Below are 22,699 nucleotides of genomic sequence, written 5' to 3'. Positions count from 1 at the left end.
TCAATTTGGGTTACGACTGGTAGTGAATCAAACACTAACGTACAAGTACCCCTATGTCCGATTCACCAAATCACAACATACAAAAGTGCGCAAACAATTAAATCGTCGTGGCCATTCCGTTTGTAGGCCACTTACCTCGTTCATTCCGTGAAGTATGGCCTTATGCAAACGAAATCAATTTCCCTTTTCCCGCCGTTGGATGGCTCTGCTATTCAGTTTGATTAACAAGATACAACCGTTGTTTATACTGTTGGTCTGTTGAAAGCAAGCGTCAAATGATGTTATTTGGTTGGGTAAATAATGGCCCCACGAGCTTGTTAATCTACTAAATGAGGGGCGAGGGATGGGTCCACCTCACTTGCAGAGCCAGCTGCTCGTTACGTGCTGCCGTGTGCACGAAGGGAGAAGGGGCAGCGTGGGGTGCAAAATAATTCACCTCTTAGCCGCACTTTCCCGCTCCCACTGCTTCACTTCCACCGCTACGAAACTCTGCAATTAAGAGCAACCGATTTTTCATCCACATTTCAATCAATTCTGGATAGATGGCACCACATTTGATTAACTGTTTCGTTGAAAAAAAAAATCTCGTCAAACGAAAAAAGTCCCACGATTACAGACTGATCTTAATATATAAAAGAGTGTGACAAAATTCCTGAACCTAGAAACCTGAAAGTTTTGCGGTGTTTTCCTTTTGCGATTTAAACATCCACTAAAATGTGAATATCGTAAATTCAACTCCAAAGAAGGGAAAGGGTTGTTATTTTTATTTATTTATACACGTTTACAGCCCAAACTTCTGGTCCTAGGAACATGAAAATATTTATGTATACAAAAATCCTCAACAGATGGAGCTGTGTGTATTATACATCTCGATATGCATGCGTTTTGTTGAGATCTATATAAACGAATCCGCCCGTTATTCTTATGAATTCTAATTTCTGATAGATATTGAAACAATTAAACTAATGTTCTAGTCATTCACCCTATCTTAATAACATGGCTCGATTTGACGATTTGGATTATTGATTTCGACGTTTTGTCTCATCTGATTTGCATTGAAGACAAAACGACCCTTGATTGGAATTTGATTTCGACGTTTTCTATCACCTAATTTACATTTGAGACCAAAATGATTGTAAATGTGTTGGAAATAGATAGGAGAAATGATTCCCCCATACAGTCGCATGACAGACAAGCAGACAACAATGAAGATACTAAATCTTACTTTCTGATATGTATCAACCCCGGACATACGGCGGTTTGTACGAGTTGGCAGCCAGGCAGATCTTTGACTTTGTTTTCGAAGTCATCCATAATGGTAGACTCTTGTTTTAGTACTGAAGGTAATCGATCTATTGAGAAGACCGTACAAGTTACAATATTAATTGTAACTGCAAATATATAATAATACAAATAATCATAAAAAAGAAGCCGCGGACGGGTCGCCAGTACAATTGAACTATTTCTTTTAGTAGAAGGAAATCCAAATACATAATTTTTATTATCTCCAGCAACATTCCAAGTACTTGTGTTTGACCAGGAAATTTTAATTTACTGATTAATAAACCTTTATTACCATTGACTGTCAACACCATCTTTTCAGCAGGTAGCAGCTTGCTAGAATCATTACAGTTGCACATTTGTTACGGCATATAAGATGATGTCTGTACTAAAGAGGCAATTCTATCCAGGACAAATGCATATCTCATTGCATTTGGTGGTACATACCAATGTAATTATATGTAATGCTTCAACGACCTCAGCGGTTTCCAAACTATCTGTATGCTTCATGAACTTATACTAGAGATCTTCTAGTGAGTCGCAGACATTTAACGGCCATAAAATATTATATTCATAACATTGGAAGCCGTATGTATGTCACACATAAGGCTACACTCTATCGGTAAGCAATACATCGCATGCAATATTTCAGAGAGGCCTCATATGCTATATGTATATGCCAGTCAAAGATGAACAATAGTAATTGAAACGTTGCAGTCTTATTGATGGTAAGTTCAGCGAATAGTTCGCTTAAAGTTGCCGGCGAACGAGGTCAGAGTGTGTTTGCGGCCTTTGGAACTGTGGCGTCCTCTGCCTGCCATCACGGACCGATAGAACTGCGCCTAACTTTCAGCGTTGTACGGTATTGGACGCAGATCTTAGAAGAAACTGCTTCGCCTCTCAAAGGTCTTTTTCTCTTCATCCGACGACAATGAAGCCGTTGGGAAACGCCTCCCTTTCGGTGTTGGTGTAATGAGAACTTCGGAAAACAGCTGAAAATCGATTCTCTCCTTGGCCTAAAGTAAAGGAGAAGGACAAAGGAGATGAGAATGAGACCTCAGCATCGAAATGGTCGAATGTTCGAAAAGCAAGAAGTAGGGAGGGATATGCAGAATTCGAATCTTACTGTTGGCATAATTCTTTGATAGTATTATCTGCAGTGCACAGAAATACATGCAGTACTGGATCAACATTCCACATCATCTTTTTTTCTTTTTTAAACTGCAGAAACATATATTGCGTAGGGGGGTACGTATAATGTTTCTAAAATTTTATCTCTCAAGATATAATCTCTACTTTTTTACCTGACAAGCATATTTGGCCACTGATCCCTTTATAAAACTTATGGGAATGTTCTAGTTTGATCCTACTAAATAGTAACCGATGAACTTAGTTGTGCACAGTATAAGTAAGTCATAAAATAATTGATATAAATGAGCTTTATATTCCTGGGCATGACTACAAAGTCGTTGAAATATACAAATTTAACTGCTCTCGGTTTCAGGTATTGGACAATCGACACTACGGAAGCAATTATTGGAACAGTATGGCGCATGTTCATTCATTCCGGGTGGCAAAACCAATAATGCTGTTGTAAAAATCTAAAATGTATTTTGTTATCTTCTGAATATCGTCAAGCCCTAGTTCGAGTTCTGGAGAGTACAAACTGATTTTCAAATTTAACCCCTCGCACTTCGGCATTGTAGAGTCATTCATTCAACCGACTTTCCACTGCTGGCTATTTAACGTTGAAATCGATTCTACTTCTAAAACGTATTGAAATGAATGTGATCGACTTTATAGTCACGAAGCAGTGCAGATGAAACCGTTAATGCTCAATCTCCTCCATGCATCAGGGGATGTGATGATGTAGGTGACAATCGATTATTATAACACATTGCTCTCATTAGGGGATTTATGCAGCTCCACAAGCTTTGGACTTAATTGAAAATCAGGGTAATACTTCTCTCTCCCTCCCATTTGATCAACCAGTAATCGATAGCTTCTGCTTTGCAAGATTCATCCTCGGGTTGAAATCTTCTGACACTCTGGTGTTTCACTATCCTTAGTAACTGTGTTCGCGTGTGTTTTATTTTACACAATTTATGGAACGTAAAAAAAATTTTAAAAAAAATCTCAAATATACTTAATTGAACCCATGATTACATGTATACAGGGTGAACTTCAGTAACGATTCACTATTTCTGCGAACTTTGTTAAGCATTACAGAGGAGTATTACACTCTGTAGACATACAGAATGATTGGGAATGACGAGAGAGTAAATATACAATTAACCAAATTTGAGTGAATTGAGAAAAAATGATAATGAAAGTCAACAACAAAAAAAAAACTATCCGTTGGTAACACTTTGTATGGTGTCACACAGTATTCCGAGGAACAATTGCAATGTAATCATGAAATTTGCAGAGCACACCCACATACACTTTTGTACATAAAATACAGCACCCCAGAAATATAATACTAAATACACTATTGATTGACAGTACGGATGATTTGCATTCAAATGGCAGGTTCTCCATTGGATATGCATTTTCAAAGCGTACCGAGTAATATGCGCTGCATGTTTTCGAACGGTACAAGTATTATTCTGAACAATAGCCTCAATGTACGTTCTAGAAACAAAGCATACACCCTCAAGAGTCCGAGTAGTTTAAGTAGTTGTATTGACTGTACAACCAGTGCCAGAAAGGAAGAGCCCCCCTGAAGCGCATTTGCTTACACTTAAAACTAGCTCAACATGCCAATATGAGCTTTTTGATCAAGTGTGGAACCCCGTCTAACCCAAGATTTTTGTAAAAACGCCCTCGGGAATTTCCCTCAGAAAGGAAGAGGCTCTCAGATTGATTTGTTTACACTTACAAAAGGCACTTTTGCCAGATTTTTGTCCACAAACTTGCTATTTTTACCTGAAATTAAGCCAAAACACACACACAGCGCACAGCACACACACGCACACACAGCACACACACACACAGCACACAGCACACACGCACACACAGCACACACACACACACACACACATTTACTTCTGGCCTAAGTTCAATTGGATACCAGGTTCAATTTTTTTCCTGATAGATTGAAATACATGTTGCAGTCCACACGTGAGATTTTGAGAATAATTACTGCTAGTTGATATACAGTTGAGGTTTGTGTGTTGTACAACAGCACAATAGAATATGCAGAGGCTTTCTAGAATTGCTCCGTGACTCTCTCGTTTCTTACATCATACACATATGATTTTTCTCCTATGAGAATAACACTACATATGGTGTCATCGGGGAGTGCCTCGTGGAATTCACAGATAATTTTAATGTTCATCCTGTCATTCACCACAACTTGTTTTCTTTTGGAAGTGTTAATGACAAACATGGGTCTCTGTGCTTTGAATTCATCTGGTGTGTAATACATGTCAGTATTGCCTGTAGTGACCCTTTTGAATGCCGAAAAAGCCTCATATAATTTGAGGAAATCATCCTTGGACATGTCTAAATTATAATTTTCTCTAGGAAAGACCTCATTTCTGCCATTTTTAAGATATATGTTCTTGATGTTGCAGCTATCAAACTTACTTGAATTTTTTTCCTGATTATTGTGTCTTCCAGTCTGAAACAGTACCACCACAAAATCAGGCATGTCATATTGAATACTGGAGAATGAATTTGTTGCATCAAACTCATAATAGGTACCAGTGGCGGGCTTCTGTACGCATTGATATGTATAAAATTGCAGAGGAATCTGTGGATTTTTTAGGATATCAGCTTTGTGTTTAAGACCATAACTGGCCTCATATTCAACAACAGGGATTCTTAACTCCATAGTCTGAATAAGGCATTTCCCTGCATCAGGTAGGGTATTAGGCAGAGCTTCCCCTGTAGAGTTTAATGTGCTGTACCTCATCAAAGCATTATTATCATTTGCAGCTCTTCTAAATGTAATTCTTAAACCACCCTTCCACATAATGTCTTTGTAATCCGAGAAGAATCCTGGCAATAGGCGCATGGGGAACAGCACTGTGTGGTTCTTAGATAATATCTTATCACCAGCCTCAAATCCACCTATTTTGTAGTATGAAGCCTCGGTTTTGGATAATTTTAATGTGGCCAAAGCTGTGGAGGTAATGCCGGGATAATCCACTCTGTTTATAACAACACCATGTTTTCTGATCTCAATTTCAGAGAACAGATGCGGCACAAAATTGTCTACAAGTCTTATATTTGAATTTGCCGGATAATCTGTTCCATCGAGCTTTACAACATCAAATTTGATGTATAGATCTGCTCTGTGGGGGTGTATAAATCCGTCCCCTACATCAAGATCAACCTCAATCTCTGTGTTGGGTTGATTTAAATTTGCAAATGTCCTCCTGTTTGGGGGGAATGACTGGAGCTCATAACTCTCAATATTTTCCATTGTATGTATTTTTATTTAAATGTTAATCTCTATGATTGCAGTTGTTGTGGCTCCAGCAAAATCAACTAATTCTTCTTTTTCATTAGTGACCATCAATTCGATGTAATCTATTCTGTTGTGGCACACAGGAAAATATAATGTTGGGGATGGATTGTAGATGATTGGCTCCATGAATTCAGAATTAGGTTTGAATGTTGCAATAATCCCGGTTTGTTTGTGAGTGCCTATGCCATTTGATTTGGTGATCATACCCTCAGCCACATTACAGTGAATATTTAGAGTCTCTATGGCTAAGAATTTAGGTATATTCATAGCAGTGTGTTTGATGCCTGCTTCAAGTTTTGTGTTGTTCTCAAAGCCTAACAGCTCTCCTATAGTACCCAGATGCACTGTTTCTGTGGCAGATACAATCTCTACTCTGTGAGTGACAGAATTTTGACTTAACACTATACCTCTGGGTAACTGAGCATTTAGAGTGGATAGATTATATTGCCCTGGAGTGATGACAATTTTTTCATCCCCAACTGCAATTGTGTTGTTGTGGTGTGTAATATTAGGGATCAGGTACATGCCATAAAATGCTCTGAGAGCTATTGTTTTGGGATACACTATGTCATCATGCAATTTGAGTTTCAATATTGAATTTTGGCTGGTGAGATGGAATACCCCCATGATGTTTCAGATACCACAGGGCTTTTTGAAAATCTTCAATTGATGGTTTATTTATTTGAGACATATATCTGAGAACAGATAAACACAGATGTCCGCAATTAACAACTTTGAAGTTTTGAACACGGGCATTATTGTAATAAAGATTAGCTGATTTTAGATATTTTACTAAATTTTCAGGTGGAACACCTCCAAATGAATCAAACACAAATGCCTCATTTTTTAAATATTTAAGATAACAGATCCAGTGAGTGCCCTGATTTTTGTACTCATCCAAATTAACTATGCCACACTCTTTGTTGAGTGGTTGTTCTGGCAAAGAATCAGACATGTACACACCTCTAAAATGTTTGATGCCCAGTGGCTTGATTAAAGCTTCAATATCTTGGTTTGTAAGCGGTTCTTGTTTTTTTTAAACTTATTCATGGCTCTCTTAACACCTTTGCCTTGTTTCTCCATGGCCAGGTTATGGCGCCTCTGCTCATCTAATTCTGCCCTATTTTTCTTGGCATCTATTACTGTTTTTGCTATGGCAGCTGATCCCCCAGCCAAGCTCCCAACAGCCCCGAGAGCAGCTAAGATGGCAGGGATGGTAAATATGAATCCCCCCACATGTGATTTTTTTCTTGATTGCTGTAATTTTTTTAATTGGGGGGTACTAAGCAACAATTTCATACCATGACCCTTTGCAATACAAGAGCTTTTTCTCTTGCGCTGCTTTTTGGTCAAGAGACTGTCAATAGTTTTAAGAGATTTGAGACCTGCATAAGGTATTTGATACATAACACCCTTGGCCTTCATTGTAGGTTTATTATTTACAACCCCCACCCCATTTTTTGTTTGGTGTTCATAGCTATGGTGGTCCCCAATGCTGAAATTCTCTCACTCAAAGAAGCATCTTTGCTTACAAATCTGCCAAATGCAGCCTCTTCTAATTTCTTGTCTGCAACATGTCTCTTGTCAAGATCAGAATGTGTGTTGTATGCTATGTCATGGTCTCTGCAAGCAGCATCTAGGGGATTAACACCAGGATCACCTCTGTTTAATCTATGCTCTAATTTCGTGCCTGGACCACAATACTGATAGCCTGGAATGTGTAGTTCAAATGGCAGCTTGTTTATGATGTCATTAACAAGGCCCCGACCCTCAGAGACATTCCAAAATTTAGGTGGTAGAGTATTAATAATTTTTATGAGATATCCAATCCCCTTAGTGTCATTCACTATAAAATTAGACAATTTGGTGCTTATCATGTCCATAATTCCAACCTTTTCATTGTAAAAATTGTGGTTCCCAGCATTTTCCTCCCCAGCTATCACCAGCAACCTATCTACAAGTTTCCTGACATCATCAACCCACACAAATTCTTTAGGCAGGGTGTTGTATTGTTTGATTCCACTGCCAGTCTTGATTTGTGACCATATGGGCTTGATTAAATTGTTGTATTTTGCTCCACTGCTAGACTTGACTCTTTTTTGTGTGGGATCATTGTTCTGGTATAGAGCATCTGATTTTATTAATATTTCTTTGTAATCCTCATAATCTTGATCTGTATAGCTGCCAGGTCTCTTCCTAGTCATCAGTTCCCACAATCCAGGTGTTCCGGTGTACTTAACAAAAGCACCTTTTTCTCCGAGACGAGATTCTGAATATACAATGATATCATCCCCCATAAATGTTACCCTAAAATTGCCAATTCTATGAATGATGCTGCCATCAAGCTCTGTGTCAGCATATAAGCCAAACACCTCATCTTTGTTGTCTTTAGGTGTGGTTAAATATTTTTGAGCAAGAAGACCCAATTCAATAGGATCCTGACTAGCCTCAATTCTTCTAGGAGCAACAGGACTAGGTGTATGAATACTTGAAAGTGGGGTGAGTGGATAATCTAATATGTTTCTTGCAGCTACAGGTACAAGCTCTGTGATCAAATTTTGATTTTGCTCTGTAACAGTCTTGATATTCTTACCTAAATTATTAATAGCGTCAATCACAGGCTGTTCTGCTTGTTTGTGTTTTTCATAAATTCCCCGGTTCTCTGATTTCCATCCCTTAAATCTTTTTACAAGATAATCTCTTAACTTAAGATCATCAATGATTGGTCGTTTCATGGTTGTTTATATACGTCTCCACGTCTAGAAAATCGTTGATTTTATTTCTGTATTTGCCACTATTGGGTGTTCTTGTCATATCAATTGTGACAAACCCATAACTGTCCTGGTTCCAGCACCTGCTGCAAAATTTAGAAAAATCATTGTAGCTCAGGTCCCCACCTACATATTCATCATGTGTGTGTTTGAGGTTTGTATGATCTTGATGAAACACACATATAAAATTGCTATTGTCACGGATCAGCTGCTTGGGTATTTTTGAAAAGGTCTGTGCCAGGTAGAAGCAATCAATGTTTTTGTGTCGGCCCTGTGTAAAGAAATTTCTAACCTTGTTTTGATTATCCAGTATAATATCATCAAACACAACAACAGAATTATCGAGACATTCATCAAGTGGCTTAACATCTGGTTCAAAAGTGGCTATATCCAGTCCATCATATAATTTTATTAACTGCTGATATTTTAATTGTTCCAAGCTCTTAGAGAAGACATACAAGTGCCTGTTTTTCCAGTCTAACCAGTTGGGTGCCAATAAAAAATTATCAACCATTAGTGTAGTTTTACCACAAGCAGATGGCCCAACGATAAGACACCTAATATTATCAGGTAACAGCACTCCATTTATCTTATTCTGCTGTTCAGGTTCTGGCAGCCTTTTTATAACATCCCAGGTGTTCATATTATCACTTTGTTTGCATCGATCCAGCTGTTTTCCGGATGACCCAGCCATTTGACAAGTAACTTGTTGCCTTTTCTGCGGATGATTTTTTCTATGAGATAAGTGTCAGGCTGTTTAGTTTTGCTGAGCTCTTGTTCATAGAACCTGCCTTTGAGAATTTCTCCTCGGTGATCTTTTATTATATATGTGTTAAGGGTCCCGGGTTTAACTTGAACCACTGTAAATAATTCAGTGCTCCAGTTTCTCGTAAAACCTCTTTTGAATAAGTGCTTATATTTGCTGATTCTTACTTGATCACCAATCTTGTATTTGGCCTTTCTTGTTGTTGGCTGGTATCTAGGATAATAAACAGTGCTGATCAATTTTTGCTCATCAGATGAAGTTACTTCAGAGGGTTTCATGTTGATTGTAGAATGGACCGAGTTGTTATATTTATGTAGAAGTTCTGGAAGAATATTAATCCATTTATAATTACCTTGGAGTGTAAATTGTTTATACATAAGATTTTTTAAGGTTCTGTTGAATCTCTCTACAATTGAGGCCTTGAGGTCACTGTAACTCGAATAATGTTGTATTGACTGGCTTTTAATAAATTGTTGAAACACTGAATTATAGAATTCTTTGCCATTATCTGTTTGCAAATAGCGCGGTGATCTTCCACTCTGATTGATGATTGTCCTGAGGGCTTCTGTAACACATTTTCCAGTCTTGGATTTGAGTGGCACAGCCCAGGCAAATTTTGAAAATGTGTCTATTACAGTGAGTAGATACTTGTAGCCCTTGTTGATTTTGTCTAAGTTTTTCAACTGCCCACTTGCCATTTCAATCAAGTCGCTTTGCCATAAATCATCTATGCCTTTTGTGACTACTGGGAGTCTCTTAAAATTATGTCTGGCCTGTCTGTGTAATTCATCAACTATAATTTGTCTAGACATGGTATGTAAACAAGAATATTGCAACTATGGGGTGTTCAGCAGCTGAGACTGCAGGATTTTCTAAATATAATTTGTCCCCTATTTGTATTTTAAATTCCAAAGTGCCATCATCTTCAGCATAAGATGTTTCTAATGTATTGGGATCTGTAAAATCCTCCAACTCTACACTGGTTATTTTCACTTTGTTCTCAGCATTTGTTATTGATAATGTAGGGTAGTGGTGTGCCTGTGGTTGATGCCAATATTTGATCTTGATTGGTCTCAGTGTGCCCCCAACAAAAAACTGGTAATAAAATTGTGCAGGGGACAGCATATATATTTTGCCACCTGGTGTAAATGGAGAATCATATTCTCTGTTGGGGATACTGTGCAATTCAAGAATTACTGAATGTTTTGGATTCTCGATTATGCCTGTTATTTCCTTTTCCGCTGTGAGCAATCTGCTTGTTACAGATTCAAGGTGCTCATTGATGGTCCTAACAATCTCTTCGTGCCCCGGCTTGATTCTTATGTCCACAGCAAGTTTTTTGTATTGTTGCACAATCTCTTGAAGCTGGGTGGCAAAAACAGACAAGGCATTTGCTTGATTGGATTCCATGGTCCCTAGCTGTTGCTTGATATTAGCTACAATTTGCTGTAAATTTTCAACAACTGCCAATTTTGAATTTTGAGCAGTAAGATCATGGACCTGTCTTCTGATATCCTCAAACAGGGCATGCAGTTCATTAATATGTTGATTTGTTGGTAGAGTGGCCACTGTCTGTGTGAGTTGTTTGATCTCTGCCTGGATATTCTTGATATCCTCTGATTTCAATATCCTATTCACTGCCCTCTTAATATTTTTAAGTTCCTGTGATGTAGGCAAATTTGACACAGTATTTTGCAAAGATTCAAGTGCCAATTTCACATTGTGTAATTCAGAAGCATCAGCCACATTTTGCATAGCATTTTGGAGCAGGGCTATATCCGCCTGAGAGGGTGTGGATTGTTGTAAAATTTCAAGCTTTGTTTGGATATCATCTATCAAGTGATGGAAATGAGAGAGCTCAGATTCAGTGTTGAGGTTTTCAAGCTTTGTGATTTGTTGCTGGACACTGACAAGGGTATCTACAATCCCAGGCAGGCGAGATTCTAGTACATTTGCCAAATCACTTTGCACTGCTGCTATTGTACCTTCAAGGTGGGTTATGGAACTTTGAATTTTTCCAAAATCTTCATACGTTTCAAGTTGCAGCTTAATGTTTGCTACACTCCGAGTTATTGCATTCAAAGCATCAGAAGATGGCAAGTTGTTCATAAAATTTTCAAGTGTCTCAATTTTTCCTTTAACCTCGGCTATGGCATTGTTCAGAGGGTCCAGATTAGGTATTTGGAGTGACTGAATCTGTTCTTTTAGAGTGGAAATCACTAGATCAAAATCTTCTTGTGATTTTATGCTTTTGACAATTGTTTGGAGTTGTGCCTGGACATTATTTATCTGCTCTTCCAATTGCTGTTTCAATTGCTCAGAATTGTTAGCCTGGGTCTTAAATTTGGCTTGAAGAGCTGCTACAGCTTCTTCTAAACTTTGAAAATTATCCAATGTAGCCAGGTCAGTATATTTCTGAAGCAGCAACTTGAGTTCAGAATCAATTTTAAGAAGAGGGTCCATGCATTGTGATTGTAAATTTGTAATTTCCAATTGAAGACTGGCATTGAGTGTGGTTTGTAAAGCTTGTAAATCACTTCTTAATTTCTTGACTCTGACATCAAGCATCAGAATCTCATCACTGTGATCTTCATGTCTTGTATGGCCAAAAATATCATTAGGCATTTTGTTTAGTAGTTATTTATTATTGAATATCTGATTCTTAATTCTATAAAAAAGGGTATAAGCTTGTCATATGATCCAGGGACCTCAATATATAAGCAGTCACCAGCAGAAACAGTATATACAGTGCCAGAAATCATGTTTGAGTGCTTAATTCTGTAAATATTTCTCCCTACTGAAATTTTAACATCACCCTCAGGGGTTGTAATAAATTGCAATTGCCCACCTACAGGTAATTGGTAATGATTTAAATTATTGTTAAATATGTACAATATTTTGCCTGTTTCATCTTCAATATCTGTAAGTATGCTGTTCAGATGAATAATTAACAAGCCACTCAGTTTAGACATTACAGATTGTAAATCAGGAGAGGGTTGTGGTGGTGGCAGGTCCATAATAGCCTGTTTTTTGAACCCAAATAAGTTCATGGGCATGTTTATTTATTCCAAATCATGCTCTGTGCTTGTGCATTGTTTGCCATTTTTCAAATCACAATGACCCCATGGTAGAGTATGTTTGCCACATGATAGAATACATCTCTTATCATCATGTGGGTCCAGAGCCACTTTTCTTACAATATTGCTAGTCAATAAGTGATCCGCACTCTGAATTCTGGATTCTGATGTTTTGATTGTGCTACATGATTTGATGCAATTTTTATAATCTTCAAATTGGAGCTCTTTGTCAACAGTCACTCTGCCAATGCCCTTGGCCTTTTTGACAACAGCACTACATGTTTTAAAACTGTACATCTTGGCACTTAACCCAGCAAATTCCACAATAACATCACCAAGTGTCTCATCTTTTAACTTGCCGGGCACCTTTTTGTTGTGGGGTTGAATCCTTGTATGCTCGCTGGTATCAAAATATTGAAGCAATTCAGGTTGTGACATATCTTGATAAACATCTTCTGTCTGAATATCAAGGATAAAACTATCCGTGTCCATGTACAACAGTTTTACACGATCACCATAAAAAGGTTTCAGCACATCATAATACAATTGTGACATATGTAATTTGGACAAATCCAATATCGCAGCCCCTACATAAATAGGTTTATCAAACTTAATCTTTGTTTTTTTCATGTTGAAAAGTGCCATGTGCTCATCATAAATTCTTCTGTAGTTGAAGTTGGGCTTTGCAACCAATTTTTTGCTCCGGCTGGGGTCAGTAATTATTTTAACATCGGTATGTTTTCTGACATTTTCAATTGTTTTGCCATAGACAGAATTGACCATCAATTTAAAGAAGGCCTTATCAAATTGGCTCTTTGCAGATGTTCGAAGCTCTGTGTTTGTATCAATGTATGGTTTCATCCATCTTGAGTGCCTGAACCTCAAAACTTTTCCAACTTTGGTTACTTGAACACCATGACGCATCAGGAACTGGAGGTTTTTGTAATATATGACATAGCCTTGTTTCGGCTCCAGTGTCATCATGAGCTTCTTCTGTTTAGAGCCAGGTGAGCACTGAACCTCAGGATTTGGGGGCAGATCAGAAACTTTATTGTGCAAATCATCAGGAAATATCAGATCAACCTCTAAGATTAGGCCATAGTCATTGTCGTTAAAGTCCTTAAGATCTTCAATATTGAAATCTTCAACCCATTCAAGCCCTGCATATGGCAGTTTTTGCATCATGGCATAACCATACAGGTTATTTGCATCTACATACAATATATAATTTGATGGCCGTGCTGGATCATAATCAGGCATATATTTGTTATTTGCTCTGGCATATCTCTGGGAACATTGCACCATCCCTCCTCTTATACCTTTCTCTATAAACAGATACGTATCTTGATCTTGGATCAGATCCAATTGCATTTTGGTGTTGAAAAACATTGCAGCTCATGCTAGGCCCGGGGCACTGTAAAAATACACTGGGTCCAATCCATAATTTTGCATAGAAGATTTTCTGATTACCTGCATTACATCAGCTAAGAGGGTCACATCAAGTTTCAAATAAGCCATGTGATAATCACCAAATGTCTTGCATTTTAAATTGTTCCACATCAATTGGGCATGGCGATAATCTTCATCTGTGATTCCAGATCCTCTGATTTTGCTGTAAAATGCTTCTTGTGGTGGCAGGGAACATTCATTAAATTTAGAAAAATCTGTAACATAGTCATATGGATATACACCCTTCCGCCTAATTAATTTCAGGTCCAGATTTGGAAACATGGCACGTGTGATTATGAATTGCTCATCAGATAATTGAGAGGCCAGTGTGGCCAGGCTAGCAGGTAAAATTCTGTAAGAATCAAGAAATCTCATTTGAATAGAAACACCATCAACTTTAATTTTCTTGCTAATGGCAATATATTTCTCGTCATTTTCAGCTAAAATATTTAAATTCTGCTTGTCAAACCCCTCGTACCTGATCAGATGATGGAAATCATAATTGGATGCTCCATGGCAGAATATGGGGATAAATTTTGGTCTCTTGATCTTAATATTACAGCTATTACACAGGGCCTTTAAGAATTTACCATCTGTATGAGAATGGTGTTTCACCTTGATATTTGTATCTGAAAATTCAGAATCACATACCGGGCATTTTTCTGCTTTGTTGAAATCTTCAATCTGATCCTCTGTTAAAGGCAACATAGGCTCTGATTTTAATAAGATGTTAGATGCTATGTCGCGGCACTCATTTTCTATTTCATCTGCAAATATTTTGATGGCATTTGGTCCCAAGTATGAGCGTGGCTCACTAGCTACACCGTCCCGTATAACTGTATAACAAAAACTGGAAGGTTCATGTAACTGGTATGGTGTAATTGAAGAATCTTCAGGATCTGGATTGCAGAATGCAATAGGTTTGAGGTTCGATTCAAAATCACAGACAATATATGATGGGTGTTCCAACGAGGCTTCAAACTTTTTGAATTTGCAATTTTCACTTGGATTAGGCATCACCATATGAACAGGTTTATGATTTTTACAGTATTTCAGATGCTCAATTAACTTGTTTTTGGCAATTTCTGCATTTTCTTCCCGAACCCCCTTCACCATTTTTTGACCATAAAATACAGTTAAACATCTTCTGCACAACTTGTATATTGTATGAGTTTTGTCTAGTTGTGTTCTCACTAAAGCTTGAAGATTATGTATCAGAGTGTAATGATTTGTGCCATCCTCTTCAATTAAGAGCAAATCAATTGGAATAGCAGATTCATCATCAATTGTACTGATTCTGAGAGGTTCTATCGAGCAATTGCCACGGCCAGTAGAGCAAATAAATACGTTAATAGATAATTGTTTACCGTTGATATCCCTGGCTCTTTTTTCAAATTTATCAATATTCTGAAGAGACATTGGATATTCTAAACCCTCCATAGCATCATCAAATTGATGTTCATGTTGTTTGTAATAACTTATTCTCTCAGGATTTCTTGAAACTGGATACAAGGCAGCTAATATACACCACAGAAAGCATTTCTGGTCGGGATTTTGTATGTTGACCACGGCTTGTTTGTTTTTAATATTGGCAGGTAATGGAAGATATGTAGATCCTTGTAATGGGCTGAATTCGGAAATGTTGACATAGAGCTTGTGTGGGGAGCCGCATAAGCTCCAGCCAGACTCTTTCGCAGCAAATTCAGAGTGCTTGATTTTCAATTGATCCATCAAACTGCCTATTATTGTGTCTGAATTTGTATTTGAATATACAGGTACAGTTTCTGTTATGTGGGGCTGTGTAAATTTTGTGCCGTTTGCTTTCTTATATTGTGTAAACAATTTGAGGGACAGCTTATAAGAGCCATTTTGTGCATTAAGAATTGCCTGCAGATCAGGATTTACACTGTTCAAAAAATTCTCAATGCCACATCTTGGCTCTGATACAAACTGGTAATCCTTAAGTTGGGCATTAAAACTGCTACGGATGGGTGCATGGCGTGGCTGCTTTGCTGCTCTGGCATTAAGAGGTGCTTCGTGATTCCTTTTCGGAGCAGATGTGGATGGTTGTGTTGATGACTGTGCAGAGCAAGTATCTTTATGTATATTTATGAAGTATTTCATGTTGTATTTTCTATGGCATTTGGGGCATATTATTCTGGGAGTTTTGTATTTGTCCGGGTTGCAAATCTTTTGGTGTCTGGCCCAATTAGAGCTAAATATATTTTTATTGCATTGGTCACAATATTTTTGACTTGGCATTTTTCTTGTTGTTTATTATATAAGATTATCTGGGTTTCAAATCAAAATTCTATGCTGGATCAGTTGGTTCAGCACTGTGCTTTGTGTGTGTGTATGTATATATGTGTGTATGTGTGTATGTATGTTAATATTTTTGGCTTTGGTATTTATATAAAATTTCCTGGGGTTCAAATCAAAACTCTATACTGGATCAGTTGGGTTCAGTGCAGACAAAAAAACTGCATAGCTCTATGTCAATTAGTTCTTGTTAGGAACCACTTTGGCTCCCCTGCCAAAAATTGGCTTTTATTGTATTAGTGTATATTGTCGCTATGACCTTAGGGTTATTCCAGTGCAAACAAAAAAAACTGCATAGCTCTATGTCAATTAGTTCTTGAGATATTGTATTTAGGAACCACTTTGGCCCCCCTGCCAAAAATTAGTGTATATTGTCGCTATGACCTTAGGGTTATTCCAGTGCAAACAAAAAAAACTGCATAGCTCTATGTCAATTAGTTCTTGAGATATTGTATTTAGGAACCACTTTGGCCCCCCTGCCAAAAATTAGTGTATATTGTCTCTATGACCTTACTTGGGTTATTCCGCCAAATTATATGCTTCAAGTCTCCTATACTTTGGTGGAGCCTGTTCAGGTTCTATCCCCCACTTGTGGGTTCCTCTGCCGATCCAGCAAAGGTGAGGAATCTGCACTGTGCCCTGGCTTATATAGATTTGCAGAGCCAATCAGAAAACACCACGCATCGCATTATGTCGTACAATATTAATTGATTAATATAGCACAACATGATGCAATAAAAATAACTGGTGAGTAAATATGTATAAATGTGGGTAGGTGTGGGTACGGGTGGGTTAGGGGTGGGTAGGTGTGTGTGTGGGGGTGTGTGGGGGTTGGCTGGGGGTGTGTGTGGGTGGGTTGGGGGTGTGTGGGGGTGGGTTGGGGGTGCATTCAGAAACATTCTTATATTTTTGTCTCCTGAGCGTACATCCCGTTTATCTGCTGAGCGTACATGCAATCCAGACCGCAGCGCCTCCACGCTGAGGCGAGCGGATTTGTCTGGAACTAACTCTGATCACTCAATAAAACTGCAAGACTGATAAAACTGCTGAAGGCAAATAGAACTATTCCGAGCCAAGTATTGATCTGATTGCCGCGGGGAGCAGTAATGCGCGCGCCGAGAAATTGCACCGAATATTGATCCCGCAACTCTGTGCGCGGGAATCTGACCTGCACAGACATGTGTGTCCCAGAAAGCACTGACCTAATACCAAGTGTAATAATTTTATATAACAACTTGGACAGACTCTAAATATGAATAGATTATAATAATGAGAGAGTCACGGAGCAATTCTAGATTATCTTAATACTAGATATGCAAGTTGAGCCTGGTGCCCAATTGAAATATTCCAGGTAAAATAAATATGTGTGTGTGTGTGCTGTGTGTGTGTGTGTGCTGTGTGTGCGTGTGTGCTGTGTGCTGTGTGTGTGTGTGCTGTGTGTGTGCTGTGCGCTGTGTGTGTGTTTTGGCTTAATTTCAGGTAAAAATAGCAAGTTTGTGGACAAAAATCTGGCAGAAGTGCCTTTTGTAAGTGTAAACAAATCAATCTGAGAGCCTCTTCCTTTTCTCGGGAAATTCCCGAGGGCGTTTTTACAAAAATCTTGGGTTAGACGGGGTTCCACACTTGATCAAAAAGCTCATATTGGCATGTTGAGCTAGTTTTAAGTGTAAGCAAATGCGCTTCAGGGGGGCTCTTCCTTTCTGGCACTGGTTGTACAGTCAATACAACTACTAGTTTAATTTGCACTAATTTCGGCATATACAATACACTGCGACAGTAGAGATTGAATGTCAACATGAATACAGGCAGACGATGAACATCTGATGGCCACATGATATTTTTTTCTGTAGCAGAATAGAGTAAGACGCGGTTTCCACTAGATTTTTCAAGCGCTATAGACCTCAATTAAATAAATATAATTTCAAGACCATAATATGTCAACATAATTATTTCTGATGGGGCAAAACGATCAACAAATAATACCAACAAATAATAAATTGTATCTATGGAGAAGCTTGGACAATAAAAGGCGGCTAATAGCATCTTTCATCCATGATCTATATGGCTAGAAGACTGTTGATTTTGTTTTGTATACTTTGTAAAAACGATTGGAATTTGGTATCAAGATCTCTCACATGTATTTGTGTCTACCAATATACCAGGTGGTTATAATTAAAGTGACGGTGTTCAGAGTGGTACAGCACGGGCTGTAATGAGAGTAGCAGTCTGAAACTTCGTAGATATGATAATGAAGCAATGCGCTCGCGAATTATGAAGAAAAAAATAGTTCCAATTCTCGCCACCAGGGTAAAAAATGGCGCTGTAAGCAGTAAAAACGTGGTATAGTTACAGGAAAAATGCACTATAAATCGCAGAAAACAATACTCTTTGTAAAAAAATACCGCTACAATTTCACCATTCGAATTACATGAACATTACTAAAGGAAAAAAGCAACAAGCGTCACCAACAACAACCAGGGAGCTCACACAATGGTTAGGCAATGTCACCGATTTTGACGTCAGAGTTACGGAAAATTCCACGTTTTGACTGCTTACAGCGCCATTTTTACCCTGGAGAGAATTGGAACTATTTTTTTTCCATAATTCGCGAGCGCATTGCTTCATTAGCATTTCTACTAAGTTTCAGACTGCTACTCTCATTACAGCCCGTGCTGTACCACTCTGAACACCGTCACTTTAATTATAAACACCTGGTACATTCTTTCTCCCAATCACAGCAAAGCTAACCATGAAAACATGGATGAAAGCTGCGAGCAAGTGTTCATCATAAAGAAACAGGTTAGTACATATAGCTACCAACAGATGACAGCACAGCAGCAAACCATTCATTGCTAGCAGATGGTTGCACAATATTACTATTATAATAGGTGGCACAGAAAATAAAAATTAAAAAATACTGTTCTTAAACGTAACATGCAGCTATGTGCTAAACTAAAAATAATCCTTCACGGGAATGTGCACTAATATAAAGCATGCACTAATTTAATGCTAGTCTAAAAATTTCAAATACCAGATCAGGAACACAGGAAGCATGCTTACTCTGTGTAGCTGGGGTGCGACTGTGTTGGTAAGTAGCAGTGGCATCTCGATGCAAGGGTGAGCTGTTCACGACGGCGTTAGGTTCGTTGCGAGAAGACGCCGCGACGGAGACCTGCGCTGCAGCTGCAGCGGCCGCCGCGGCGCTGGATGCAGCGGCGGCAGCAGCCGCAGTTGCGTAGTCATAGTAGGTGGCCGGGTTGGCGCGGTCTGCCGGAGTAGCGGCGCTGGTGGCCGCGGCGGTGGGGTTAGGGAAGTAGCTGTACCCAGGGAATCCTGTGAATAACGAAACACGGATCAAGCCATTAGATCGATGAAAGCAAGCAAAAAAAGAGCTCTCTTTCTTAATCCAAAAATTTTTGGTTTAATTTTGAACAACTATATTAACCAAAAAAAATACACAAACTATCAATATGGAAAAGTGAAACAAGTTTCCCTCCCAATCAGCATCAAGAATTGTATGAAACATACAACCTTGACAAAAGAAACTCTAAATATCAATTTAAATTTTCCATTACCAAGTAGGCTCCAGCGACTAAGATATTCATGTGTTTCGTTGCAGGAAAATACAAGGTGATTGAACTTCTAAGACCACAGCACATCGTCCCTAACCCCATCAATTTGTGATGTCTGTTGTGGCTACTAATGGCAAAACAATAAACACTAATCCTGAAGTAAGCTCACAGGTATCCTTATACATTTGCTTCCAGATGTGATTTTCATAGTTGTAAAAAGGACAATTGTCTTTTTCGTGTACAGCGGAATGCATTAGTTCTGGCCTTGTAACGTTCTGAAATGTAAAATTGTCTTCTCAAATTCATATTCTATAGTGATATGGTACATTTTTGTCTGCTCAATGATTGTTTTGGAACGGATAGAAAACTAATGTATGCGTTTCGTCAAGCAAATATTCATGTGGTTATTGGACCGTCTGCCATAAATAAGGCACTCTTTCATTCAAACCAAAAGCTAGTGAGGGAATAAGTCCTTTGACTGTATTTTTATTTGCCACTCATTGTTATCGAGGTAAGTGGGAGTCATATATTATGCAAAAACAACTTTTTTAAACAAGGAAATGCAAGGACATGACTTAGTGCAGTGCAATAGAAGATACTCGCGCGCAAAATTGGCATCTACAGAGCTGCTTTGAAAATTAAAATAATAAACATGCATTTATGTTTTTCGGAATACTGTTACATAAAAACGCAAACATGCACCTCGCACAAAATGAACATGCTTTACGCATGCGCGGGAAAGCACGTGTGAAATTGTTATAAAATGTTGTATCTTAATGATATGTGCGGGGTGTGTTATATCAATGAAATATTGGAGGGTGGGTTGGTTACTTTTCAAATAAGAAACTGCTCTACTTAAGCAAGAAAATGAAAGCAATAAAAAGTTACTAAGGGCGGTAGAGAGAAACAAACGGCTGATTCTATTCTAATGTATCTAAGGAAACAATTGCTATCTAGACACACGCACACAGAACTAAGGTACTTACATGTGTCGTCTATGTGGAGGATTGCAGCTGTGACTAGAAGCTCCGCGACACTAAAAACTTCTGTGACAAATGAAACACAAACAGCGAGCAAAACAGAACATTAGAAAGAAGAAACCAAAATTTGGAAAGCAAGGGAGGGAAATGGTGTAGTGAAAAATCATGAGCGCCATCCAAATCTGTGCGAAGAAAGTTTTTACTAACACCGATTGCTCTGCGAACAAACCTGCGTATTTAGTTTCGGACCTGTATGAACATCCGAACCTTGTAGCAGCAAAAACGGCTAATACTATTCGGCAATAACAATATTCGCGCGCGCGCACAGACACACACACACATACACAAAAAAGTTGTTGGGGCAGGTTGCACTATTTATTTTAGGGCACCAAATTGAACAAAAATCTAAGCATGATTTCAGTGTAACAGCTTCTTGCGACGGTGTGAAGAAACCTTTCTATTGAGAAAGTGATCTAAAACAGACCATTAAAAGTAGTAGCATGAACTATTGACATAGTACCATTCGCATTACCCGGTATGATGGCAAACGACGTCAAGAAAGATGCGTGCTGAAATTTAACACTATTTACCGAAGATTTCCTTGGGTGGTGAAATTTAGGGTATCCCCGCTAATGATTAAGTCATCTTAATGACGCTATGTGCTTAAATATGTATGGAAGTTTCACTGATGGAAGGTTTTGAAGAACTAAATTCATTATTTTTCCTAGAACCGAACATTAAAAAACCTTCTGACTGCTACCCTGCTATTTGATGCCTTTTTTTACTTATCAACGAGCCTCTTATTTATCGTACCCTGAACAGCAGAAAACACTTAACAAAGCACAAAGCAGGCATTCACTCATTCATGTAAATAGTTCTAAAAATATTCAATCTATAAATGTCATAAACTTATAATTCGCTCATTCTAATGGCGATCGTAGATGCATGGGGGGAAATAGGTTGTGTGCTTTATAGTCATACAATGCTTTCAGAAAGTAGGCCTGAACGAAAGTTTAAGGAGTAAATTTGTCACAAAAAAATCTGATGCATTAGAAAACTATAAGATTCTGAGCATGTTTTCCAATACGTAACCATGATAAATAGGTCCATGTCTTAAATAAGAGCGCCAATTCAGTACTAAAGCTGGTCGAAGTTTGTTTTGAGTCGACTTTATACAGGCTAATCAAGACTAGACCTACAGTTTAAAGTGAAATCCGAACCTCTGTGCAGTGTACTAGGGATCAAAGCCGAGAATCCCTGAATTACAAATCGACAGCGTAAATATTATTCCATCGGGGTGGCCTGTACTAAAGCTTCCATAAGATTTAACTAATTGTTCTGCTCGCACGTGTGTGATTATAGTATGAGAACCAACGTTTTGATCGAGTTGCGACAACTACTGGAAACCAAGCAGAGCAAGGTACAGATTTGCACACATCAAAAATCATGTTTATAACACAAACCATTAGATCGAGTCCAGCTAAAAGTAGTTTTCCCATATCACCATATGTACCTACAGTAAGGGATGTATGTCTCCATTTTGTACATGTAGGTATTACAATATTAACTAATGTTATACACAATGTGCAAATGTTTCTTGTCGACTCCCAGGGGTTTTCTCACGGCGAATACCAATGTGACCCAACATATGACACAGCTCCGAGCCATGCAGGTAGAGGAACAATCTCCACAAATTATCGTTCGCGTATAATTTCAAATGGCCTTTTTCGGCAAATACTATATTTTGCTTTCAAAACAGTGTGTTCGACTATTTCACAAAAAAAAAAAAAAAAAACTTTTTTGATAGATTAAAACCCGTACATATTACTTCAGGCAACTTTGAAGCAAAAAGGACGTGCCAGAAAATTTACTATAGGATATAAACTAGCCAGTACTGTGGTCTATAGAAAATAAAAATATTCTCAACACCATGTCATCCGATATTCATATATCCTGCTTGAGTAGTACCCACAAAATCGGTAAATCCCAATCAGATAACAAAACCCA

At 38.3% G+C, this 22,699-nt stretch overlaps 1 protein-coding gene across 16 annotated transcripts in view; it reads right to left on the bottom strand.

Annotated features, from left to right (window-relative positions):
* Positions 1-22,699, bottom strand: part of Rbp6 (RNA-binding protein 6) — a 1,060,856-nt gene that overhangs the window by 46,626 nt on the left and 991,531 nt on the right. For 11 of the 16 annotated variants that reach the window (XM_083128271.1, XM_083128266.1, XM_083128262.1 and 8 more), the window contains one exon: positions 19,201-19,473. The exons of the other annotated variants lie outside the window; for them this stretch is intronic. In XM_083128271.1, the coding sequence (XP_082984397.1) occupies positions 19,201-19,473 (273 nt within the window). The remainder of the gene's footprint in view (positions 1-19,200; positions 19,474-22,699) is intronic. 16 annotated transcript variants of the gene reach the window in all.

The sequence above is a fragment of the Lepisma saccharinum genome, chromosome 9 (assembly GCF_977018435.1).
Source record: "Lepisma saccharinum chromosome 9, izLepSacc3.1, whole genome shotgun sequence".
In the NCBI taxonomy this organism is placed as follows: domain Eukaryota; kingdom Metazoa; phylum Arthropoda; class Insecta; order Zygentoma; family Lepismatidae; genus Lepisma; species Lepisma saccharinum.
The sequence above is the reverse complement of the archived record's forward strand: the minus strand, read 5'-3'. Positions and strand labels throughout refer to the sequence as shown.